The sequence below is a fragment of the Plasmodium gaboni genome, chromosome 14, assembly GCF_001602025.1.
Source record: "Plasmodium gaboni strain SY75 chromosome 14, whole genome shotgun sequence".
In the NCBI taxonomy this organism is placed as follows: domain Eukaryota; phylum Apicomplexa; class Aconoidasida; order Haemosporida; family Plasmodiidae; genus Plasmodium; species Plasmodium gaboni.
In genome coordinates, this window is record NC_031494.1 from 1,734,681 (window position 1) to 1,747,238 (window position 12,558).

Consider the following 12,558-nt stretch of genomic DNA (forward strand, 5'->3'; position numbering starts at 1 on the left):
TTTTTTAAAAAAAAAATATAAATTATTAATAACTTTTTTTTATTTTTTTTAAAATTAAAAATTTTTTTTTTTTTTATTTTTTAATATTTAAAAAAAAAAAAAAAAAATTTTTTTTTTAAAAAAATTTTTTTTTTTTTTTTTTTTAAAATTTTTTTGTAAAATAAATTTAAATAAAAAAAAAAAAAAAAAAAAAAAAAAAAAAAAAAAAAAAAAAACTATCATATATATTATATGTATAAATCATTATTTTTTTTTTATTTTTCTTAGTTTTTTTTTTGGGAAAAAAACAGATTTTATATATATAATAATACATATAAAATATTTACATATTTATAATATTACTATATAAGAGAAAAATAATAAAGTGAATAATAATAATTGTATTTTAAAAGGAGACCCTTTTTTTTTTTTTTTTAAATTATAAATAAAAAAATTATCATTGTATATTCCTTTTTTCTTTTCTTTATCTTATATATATATATATATATATATATATATATTTTTTTTTTTATGCAAAAAAAAGAAAGTTATATTAAAAAATCAGAGAAAAAGGAAAAAAGAAAAAGTGTAACTTATATATCATTTTAATCGATATGATATTACATAATAGAAAGAGAAAGAATTATGATAGAAAAAATGATGAGAGGGATGAAGAAGAAAAAAAATATATATATGACAGAGATATAATATATGAGCAGATATATTCTCTTCCAAAGAAAAACAAACCAAGATGTTTAGTGATATCAGACTATAAGGATAATTTATTAAAATATTTTTCTAATATAGTAAAAGTAGAAAATTATGGAAGTAAAGATTTTAGAAGTAAATGGTATATTCATTTTTATAAAATATGTTTATATAATGAAAAAATATATGGAGGTAATATAGTTGGAAATAAGAAAAATATCGATAAACTAATAATGGAATATAATGTAGAAGATGTCTTAAGAAAATTACAAACTTTAGTAATACGTCGATTAGATTGTGAGAATTTATATTATCAAAAAATTTTAGTGATTACATGTTTATTATTTGATTTTTTTCAAAATAAAAAACATGTAAATATTAAAAGTTTAAAACATTTAGAAGGTGAAGAAGATGATACAAAAAATACAGACAATGATCCAAATGCTGAAGATGATGAAGAAGAAAAAAGAAAAAAAAAACATGATAAAGATGAAAAGAATATAGAATATTATAATGATAAAAATATAATAAAAGATAAATATAATAAAAAAAAAATTTGTAAAAAACGATCAAGAAAAAATTCTTCTAGATCCAATTATTATGATGAATATGATGATAGTATATATAATAGTTCAAATAAAGATGAAGATAGTAGTGAATATATTATGACTACTAGACGTAAAGATAATAAAATAGAAATTAGAAAAGATCATCCTGGAGATATAAATTATCATAAAAATTATTATATTATTGAATTTAAAAATATATTATATAATGAAAAAAAAAAATTTAATAATTTAGAAATATTTTATCATATCAGTAATTTTATAATACATAGATATTGGTATTCTGAAGAATATTCAACATATAATATTTTTATATGGTTTCTTAATTATATGCATAGTAAATTAGAAATAAGAAAAAGTATTCAGAAGATTAATGAGCAGTTAGAAATGTTTATTAATATCCATCCAAAAATATTTAATATATCTCATGCAAAAAAAAAAAGAAAAAAAAATAATAACAGTAGTTATATTAATACAAATAGTACTGGTCGTTATTTTGAAAATGGTGTATTAGATTATCCATATATAAAAAATAGGCAGAAACAAATTGGTGGTGGTTTTTCTGATATGACTGATATAGAAAAGAAGAATAAACAAAACTTAACAAATTTAAATACATTTGGTAATAATGTTATGAATAATAATTCGTTTTTTAACAACACAATGAATAATATTAATAATAATAATAATAATAATAGTGGTACTACTAATGGATTATCTTTAAATTCATTTAATTCACCTTTTAAAAGTTTCGATCAATCCAATAATATTTTTAGTAGCAAAGGTGGAGAAAGTAGCTTATTCAAAAAAACGGTCACATTAACAAATAACATGAACAATAATAATAATATGAATAGTAATAGTAATAATTTATCATCACCATCATTATTTAATAATACTACAGGTGGTGGTTTATCTAAGTTTAATCTGGGTTTTTCAAATATTCAGAATAATAGTAATAGTAATAATAATATGAATGCATTCAGTAGTGGAATGGATAAAACAAATATAATGACTGCAGGTACAGGTTTATTTGGTGATAAATCCATGTTGAATAATAATACATCAAGTATGAATAATATGTCTAATGTGAATAAGAATTTATTACTTAGTAATACACAGAATAAACAAGTAAATCTTTTTGAAAATAATAATATGACGAATGGTAATAAATCTACCAATGGATTATTTGGTTTTGAAAAAAATAATTTTAATACAATATTTGGAAATAATTCGAATAAAGAAAAGACTAATATATTTTCATTTAATAATAATCAATCAAAAAATAATCTTTTTGAAAATAAACAACTAAATAATATATCAAATAATAATAAGGATCTTTTAGGAAATACACAAAATAATACAGTATCGAATAATTTGTTTGGAGGTAATATAACAAATATGAATAGTAATATGTCTTTAAATTCTAAATCTTTATTTGATAATAGTATGAATAATCAAAAGAGTAATATCTTTTCATCAGTTAAACCAACTGAATCTATATTCAACAATAATAATAATAATAGTAATAGTAGTACAACAGTTCCATCTGGTCCATCTAATATATTTGGTGCTCCTTTGAGTAACACTCAACAAAGTCCTTTTAACAAAGCAGCAAATAATGCATTTGGAACTATAAACATTGATAATAATAATAATAATAATAATAATAATAATAATACAAGTAATAGTGTGAGCTTAAATTTTAATAGTGCCAGTATTACAAATAAGCTTACACAAATGAATGGAAATAATCAAACATTTAATAACCCATTGAATAATGTAGTACAGAATGATAATAATTTAATTAATCTTTTTAATAATGAAAATGGATCAAAGGAACTATTTAAAGATTTAAAAATTAATAATGACAATGGACCAAAATTTTCAGTAAATAAGAAACCATTATTTTCAAGAAGAGCAACAAAAAACTCTACCCTTTCAACAAATACATTGAATGAACAAAATAATATATTTAGTTCATCATATATGAATAAAGATAATCTATTAAATAATCAAGAGAAACCCCTTAAAGTTATATTTGGTCAAAATAATACAGCTAATGAAAATGTAATCAATACTAATACTACTATTAATAGTACTACTACAAATAATACATCATTATTTAATGCACCAAATAATAATAATAATAATATATTATCAACAAATGTTGAAAAAAATTTATTTGGTCAAACAAATAATCTTTTGAAAGGATCACCATCCATAGTTTTTAATTCAGCTTCATTGACAGGAGCAACAAACACAATGAATGATAATAATAATAATAATAGTTTAAATAATAATGATAATTCTGTTAATAATAATAATAGTGGTGCTATAAGTGGTGGATTTTTTGGAAACAAAAATCTTTTCGGCAATACAACAAATCTTTTTGGAAGTAACAACAACAATAATAATAATAATAATAATAATAATAATATTAGTGTAGCTAATAATAATAGTAACAACCTAGAAAACAACATGCTTTTTAATTATAATGATCAAAATAATAATAATACAAACAATAATAATCCAAGTTTATCCATGCCAGTTAAAAAATTAACCTTAGAAGAAAGAAAAAAAAAAACATCCAAAAATAGTATGCTCTCATTATTTTCAAATAATAATACTAATGAAAACCAAAGTGCAGATAATTCAATAAATGCTTTATCAAAAAATATTATGAATAATAATACATCTAATTTGTTTAATTTTAAAAGTAATAATGAAAATAATAATGATACTACTTCACAATCAAACATTTTTGGATTTAATACAAAAGATAAACAAACAACATGGGGAGACAATAAAATCACATTTGGCCTAGGTAACAATAATTTATTATCAAATCAAGAAAATAAAGAAACGAATAAAAACCCATTAGATAATATCTCTCCTACAAATGCAACTGAAGATAAACCAGCCAAAAAAATTAATATATTCGGTACTAGTGGTTCCTTATTTAAAACAACAGAAAAGACAAATGAAAATAATACATCTGAGGAGAATAAAATAAAAAATATATTTCAGTTTAATACAAAGGATGAAAAAAATGATAACAAAGGAGAGACCAAAAATAATCTATTATTAAAAAGTGATGACAATATAAATAAAGAATCTGATAAGGAAAAAAATAATAAAGAAGAAAATGTTGTCAAAGGAACAATTTTTGGATTCAGTAAGGATAAAGAGAGCTTATTTGCTTCTTCCATAAATAATGATGATAAGAATAAAACGAATATATTCGGATCATTAAATAAGGACGATAAGGATAAAGATAAAGCGCCAATTTTTGGGTCCCCATCAAACAAAGATGATAAGGATAAAGCGCCAATTTTTGGGTTCTCATCAAACAAGGAAGATAAGGATAACAATAAAGTGCCAATTTTTGGGTTCTCATCAAACAAAGATGATAAAGATAAGGATAAGGATAAAGATAAGGCACCAATTTTTGGGTTCTCATCAAACAAAGATGATAAGGATAAGGATAAAGCCCCAATTTTTGGGTTCTCTTCAAACAAAGATGATAAAGATAAAGCTCCTATCTTCGGAGCAAGCACATTTGGTAACAATAAAACTGACACATTTAATCAAGAGATTCTTAACAAAGGCGACAATATGAGTGTCCCAATTTTTGGTAACACAATAACAAGTAATGATAATGAAAAAAGTAAATTGAACTTATTTAATGTAAATAAGGATAAAGAAGAAATTAAAGAGAATGTATTTATATCTAAAGATAATATGAATAATAAGATGTTTAATAATGAGAATGTGAAATATGTTTTAAGTGTTACTAAAGTAGATGATGAAAATAAATCTAATCCAAATATAAATTATGATGATGTTATTAATAGAAAAAGAAGAAGAAATTTTGATGATAAAAATGAAACAAATTCAAATGCAGATGAAAGAGATAAGGATGATGATAAGTATGGAAGAAAACAAGTTGGAAAAGGATTTAATGTTAATTCAAGAAATATTTCTAATGATAAGAATAATTTAAAAAATAAAATGTATAATAATAATGATGAAGATTTATTTTTACAAAAGAGTAAAGTTGGAAATGCTTTAAATGCTACAAAGAATATGTTAGAAACTTTAAAATATGATAATATACCTAGTAAGGATATATTGAATGAATCAATTGTTAATAAAAATATGGATACAGCTGAAAATGTTATAGTAGAACAAAATCTATTAAATGCAAGTGCACCATATAGAGAAGAGAGTAACAATAATAATATTATTAATATCAATAACAATAATGATAATAATGATAATAATGATGGTCTCTTTTCAAGTTATCAGTATGGTAATAAGATAAGTCCAATGAAAGAAACACCTATAAAAGATATTAACATTAATAGTAAGGAAATGAATGAAAATAACTCAAATAATTATTTAACACATAACAACAATAATAATAATATGATGATGATGATGAATAATGTTAAAAATGATGAAGGAAATAAAATGCATTTAATTAATAAACAATATATAAAGGAAAAAGGATTATATGATAGTTTATATGATAATAATGATGATGAGAATTTAAATGTTAGAGAATATTTAATGGAAGTAAATAATAATCATAATAATAATAATTATAATGACAATATAAGAAATAATAAGAAAGGAATGAACCATAATAATAATAGCATATATGTAAATAAAAAAGAAATGGATAGAATTGTTCAATATAATAAAAAAATATCATTTGATGATATTGTTGTAGATTTAGATAAAGATATGATAGATTTAAATGAATTAAGACAGAATTTATTTTTATGTGCTATTAATTTTCATTTAAATTATTGGGCAGAAAAAGTTATTTTATTTTATCCTCATAATGAAAAAATAAATAAATATTGTACTAAGCTTATTAGAATTAAAAATGAATTTGATGATACATATGATTTTAGTTTATTTGAATATATACATGAAATATCAAGAAAATTATTAAAAACATTAGATAGAAATTCATGTATATATGAAAGTGTAGTATTTTTATCAGGAGAAAATTTGTATATCTTAAAAAATGCTCAACTAAGTTTATTTGAGGCTTTTATTATATATCATTTTTGGTATCAAAAAAATAGTATAGATATTAAAAAAAACTTTAGAAATTTTCTTTATACTAATAAAATATATCCATGTTATGTAAATTATTATATGAATTTATATAAAAATTATAAATCTTTTAATGGCAAATATGCAGAGCTTAATAAAAATATGTCCAAGAAAATTAGAGAAAATGATAATATGATGAATAATATCAACCATATGGATAATATGAATAATATGAATAATATGAATAATATGAATAATATCAATAATATCAACCATAACAATAATGGTGATATAAAAAATTATCAGGGTACTTTTTTAAACGTTGCAAATAATAATAGCAGTAGACAATCTTCAAGAGCAGGTAGTTTTCTTTTACCCCCTTCGTGTGCATCGAATGGAAATTCCAAATATAGTGTCGTCAATTTAAAACATTGTAGCAGTGCATCTAATAGAACACATGCTAGCGATTATTCCAATCATAGGAGTGAAAAATCGGATTATTCGCATAGTGATAAAAAAGGATATAAAAATGGAACTATGGATACAAACAGTAACAGTAGTTATGATGATGATTACACAAGTGATAATAATAAAAGTGATAGTAATAATAGTTATAGTAATATAAGTAATAGTAATGATTATAGTGAAGATAATAGCCATAGGGCAAGACAAAATAAAGATAATGATGATGATAATACATACGACGAATATAGTAATAGTCGAAGGACTTATGAAACAAATAGTGATGAAAGTAATAGTTCAAATAAAAGAAGACGAAGAAGAAAAAGAAAAATGAATAATAGTAAAAACTTAAAAAAGAATGGTAGTAAATATAATAAATCTAAAAAGAAAAAAAATGTAAATGAAAATAGCTTAATAGATATATTAAATTCGAATAGTAGTAGTAGTAATAGTAGTAATGAAAATTCATCAGATATATTAGATAATAATAGTAATATGGATGAACCATTAAATATGAATATAAAAGAAAAATATATATATTTTTCTAAAGATAAGAAAAAGAAAAAGAAAAAATTTAAATTACCAGGACATATAAAAATAAAGAAGTTAAGTGCATGTGAATGTGTATTATTAGAATTATTGTTAAAGAACGATATATTAAGTGTTTTAAAAAAATACAAAATATTTAAAACAGAAAAATATGAATATTTATATGTAAATTTATTAGGTATGTTGAAACATTATAATTATTTTTCAAGAAGAGAATCAGATGAAAATATAAATGAAAATAAAGAAATTAATAATAATTATAATAATAATAATAATAATAGTAATATATCAAATATTAAACAAAATCATATTCATAATAATAGAAATTTAAAAAGAATAAGTGAACACTTAAATTCGAATTGTATTATAAATACAAAGAATGATAAAATAAATATATTAAAAAAGATATGTGATAAGAATTTATTATATTATATAAATATGCAATTAAAAAATATTTCTCATTTAATAAGTTATAAAGAAATAGAAATAGCATGTATATATTTAAATAATATAAAAAATAATTTATATGTTATGTTTCAGTTACCTATAATATTATATAATGTTTTATTTGAAAAAGTAGTAAATTCATTTAATGATTATATAATATTAGATAATTTTTTTAGTAATTCATGTCTATATAAAGATTTTAGATATGAATATATATTTAAAACAAAAATAGTTTATATGCTTATAAAGAAGTTTTATGGAGCTGATGATATAGAAAATACAATTAGATTTGCTATATATTTTGAGGAATGTAGAAATAAAACACAGAAAAATAATATATATAATGATTATATTTTTCATAAGAACTTAATTAATTCATATATTAAAGTACATGAACATATAGTGCCCTCAGAATGGTTTCATTTACAAAATTATAATACAGTAAAAAATAATTCAGTATCTGTTTCCAATTCAAGATCTGATTCCATTTCTGTTTCTAATACATTAAATGAAATGAATGATTCAGAATATTTGGATTATTATTCTTTTTTCTTTAAGGATATATCTAAATATATAAAATTTCATATTATTCAAAAAATTATAAATTCTAATATATATGGTTTACATAAAGATGATTATTCAATAAACGAATGTAATAAGAGTGATGATTCTTATATGATAAATAATAATCAATATAACAATATTAAAAATAATGATAATATTAATAATATTCATTATGAAGAAAGACATTTTTCATGTTATTTTATATATATGGTTAAAAAATCAATTTTAGATGAACTAGTCAATATATATTCTTTAAAAGGAGAATATTTTTATAAACGTATTTCTACATGTTTAATAAAATCATCTCTAATTAAAGATTATGATAAAACACAAAATAAACATTTCCACATGTATGTACAGCTAGCCAATATTAATCATTTTATGAAAAATCATTTTTTTGAATATATAAATTTTTTTAAAAAAAAAGAATTATATCATATTGAAAAAACCAAAAATGAAGATGAAATAATGGAGAACCTAACAAACGTTATAAAAGCGAATGGTAAGAAAATTATTTTAGTTATAAATACATTAGTTGAAATAATAAATAAAATTGAAAGAGAAATTATTAAGGATATCAATATTTTTGTTACTATAAATTTTAGAAATTTAATTATTGATACATTATATTTATTTAAATATATTTTTAATAATAAACAATTCACATTAAATATGGTCGATGACTTATATAGAAATGTAATCATCTTCAATGATGTTATTAATTCAACATGGAAAGATGATGTTCATTTCTATCCTAAGGAGCAAATTAAACAATTATATACTCATATAAGACATAAATTCTTGAATCAAAATATGATAAATTGATATGTTATATATTTATTATAATATATACAATAAAAAATAACAACAACAATAATAATAATAATAATAATAATAATAAAAATAAAAGGACATCCTTTCTTATTTCTACAAACACATACACATAAATATTTTTAAAATATATATATATATATATATATATATATATATATATATATATATTTATTTATTTAATTGTTAAAATTTTTCTTTTGGAATATGTTATTAATAATTTATTTTTTTATTATTATTTTTTTTTTATTTTATTTTATTTTATTTTATTTTTATCTCCTTATAATTTTGAACAATATATCAACTTTAATAAATTTTTATTTTATAAACTTTATTTTTTTCAATTTTTTTTTTTTTTTTTTTTAATGTCATAATATTTCATCAAAATGTGGACTTATAAAATATATAATATTTAAGATATATTTTAGGTGTATATATATATATATATATATATATTTTACCAAAAAAATTTGTGGAAAAAAAAATAGTTCCTATATATTGTTATTAAAAAAATAACATTTTTGTAAAAGGTTTATATTTTCAAAAAAAAAAAAAAAAAAAAAAAAACACATATGTAATATGTGAGATACTAAAAAAAAAAAAAAAAAAAAAAAAAAAAAAGTGTAGTTAAAAAAAATGAATGACTTTTTACACATTAATGGGAAATGAAAGAGAATATTTGTTATTCTTGAATATATAAAAAAATATTTAACATTTATATAAACATTTATTATTGAGGAAATCAAATATAAAAATAATAATAAAATTGAAAATATATATGTTTATATAAAAAGACAAAAATATATATATATATATATATATATATTGTAAAACGTTTGATTAGCATGTGAATTTTTTTTTTCTTTTTTTTAAATATTTACATATAAATCTGATTACAAGGGGGAATAATATTAACATATCTTCACTTTATATGATATATATATATATATATATATATACAATTTATATGTGTATTATTTTATTTCATTTTATTTTATAAGAAACTCTTTTTAGTCATAATTGTATAAAAATCGTCAAATGAAATTTCCCCTTCTCCTTTTGAATCAGCACGATCTATCATATCTCTTAATTCTTCATCTGTTAATGTTTCTCCTAATTCCTTAGCAACTCTTTTTAAATTCTTTAAAGAAATACTTCCTGTTTTGTCATCATCAAATAAATTGAATATTCGTTGTATACCTTCCCTTGTATCTTTATTTCCCTAAAATGTAAAATATAATATATATATATAATATATATATATATATGATTTGTCATTTTCTATATTTATTTTATAACACTTCATATCTCTTACCAATTTTGATGTAATGACTTCCATAAATTCTTCAAAATCTATAGATGAATATCCGTCCTTTTCCAAATCTGCTATCATTCTAAATATCATAGGGTTTTTAGCATCCAACCCTAAACTTTGCATAGCACATTTTATCTCTTTAGGATCAATAGTGCCTTCACAAGGAAAAACATAAATAAAAAATAAAAATATATATATATATATATATATATATATATATTACACATTTGTATATTCATTTTCATTACAAGAAAAATATATTGAAATGTAAAAAAATTTATAAAAATATTTATTATTTATTATTTATTGTTTATTGTTTATTATTTTTAATTTTAATTTTTTTTTTTTTTTTATATTACCTGTTCTGTTCCATCTGTATCTAACAAATTGAAGGCTTCTCTTATTTCTTCAATTTCATCCTCTGTAAATCCAGGTCTCTCTGTGAAACTTTTTTCATAACGTCTTCTTACAGCTGTGTTATCAGTCATTTTTATTTTATTAATGGTGTAAATATATATATATATATATATATATATATATAAATTTATATATATGTTATATATTATAATTACAAAAATATATATATATATATATATATATATATATGTATATCAGATATTATATTTCCCCTTGAACATTACAAAATTTTGTATAAATACATATATAATATATATATATATATATATATATATATATATTTAATAAAATAATATAATAAATTAAATGAATATATATGATATTAATAACACATTAAATATTAATTACAAATGTATTTTTATAAATTATATTAAAAATATATGAATGATTCACACATTTAATTCATTTATTTTATTATTTCATTATTTTATTATATATATATATATTTTTTTTATTTCATATATTTATTGGGGAAAAACAAAGCGTGATATATATTATTTTTATTTCCTGTTTATATATGTATATATTGAAGTTTTTAATGCATGTTATTTTTTATTTATTTTGAAAAATAAAATGAACATAAAAATAAATAATATATATATAAATAAACTATATAATCATGTATTAAATATATATATATATATATATATTTTATATATTATATAAATTTTTCATATTGGAGTGTGTATATTATTTTTTTTTAAACATGAAATAATATAATAGATAAAATGTATAAAATAAATCATAATTATATATATATATATATATATATATATATTATTTCATATATTAATTATATATATATAATAATAAAATAAAATAAATAAATTGCGAATTTTTTTATTATGTATAAAAACATAAATATAATATTAGTTTAAGTAGATATAATATTTTTATCCTTAAAAGGTATTAAAAGTAAAAAAAAACACATAGATATATACATATATATATATATATATATGTTTAATACTTTTCATATTTTTTTAATAAATGATCATAGAAAAAAATACATAAAACACATAAATATGTCATATATTTCAAAGGAGAGTCATATTTAGAAAAATTATATATATCTCATGATCTACCATAATTATTAATATATATATTTTATATATATATATATATATATATATGTATTTATTTATTTATTTATTTTTATATTTTATAATTCAATAAAGCAAAATATATGCTCATATAACAAATTTAAAATGCTTATGTCATATATAAAATTTACACATGTTCTATAATTTATATAAAACTAAAAATGAAGATCATTCTATAGGGTGCTTATAACAACACATGTGTAGATATATATATATATATATATATATAACTTGTTATTTTTCCACTTTATTATATATATTTATCAATATTTTAAAAGATATATATAAGTATAGTATATCCTTTTTAATATATAAGACAACATTTAAATAATGTTATACAAAAAAAAAAAAAAAAAAAAAAAAAAAAAAAAAAAAAAAAAAAAAAAAAAAAAAAAAAAAAAAAAAAAAAAAAAAAAAAAAAAAAAAAATTAAATAATTAAAAAAAAAAAAAAAAAAAAAAAAAAAAAAAAAAAAAAAAAAAAAAAAAAAAAAAAAAAAAAAAAAAAAAAAAAAAAAAAAAAAAAAAAAAAAAAAAAAAAAAAAA

The 12,558-nt window shown here is 18.4% G+C and overlaps 2 protein-coding genes across 2 annotated transcripts; one reads left to right on the plus strand and one right to left on the minus strand.

Moving 5' to 3' along the window:
- Positions 1-593: 593 nt before the first annotated feature.
- Positions 594-9,173, plus strand: PGSY75_1446500 (hypothetical protein; the record flags this gene model as incomplete). Its single annotated transcript, XM_018788151.1, has 1 exon — positions 594-9,173. One exon carries the CDS (start codon positions 594-596, stop codon positions 9,171-9,173), a length of 8,580 nt encoding a protein of 2,859 aa, XP_018639523.1.
- Positions 9,174-10,173: 1,000 nt separating this feature from the next.
- PGSY75_1446600 (centrin-2) lies at positions 10,174-10,982 on the minus strand (the record flags this gene model as incomplete). Its single annotated transcript, XM_018788152.1, has 3 exons — positions 10,174-10,401; positions 10,495-10,649; positions 10,943-10,982. The coding sequence occupies 3 exons, from the start codon at positions 10,980-10,982 to the stop codon at positions 10,174-10,176; spliced, it is 423 nt and encodes a 140-aa protein (XP_018639524.1).
- Positions 10,983-12,558: the final 1,576 nt, after the last annotated feature.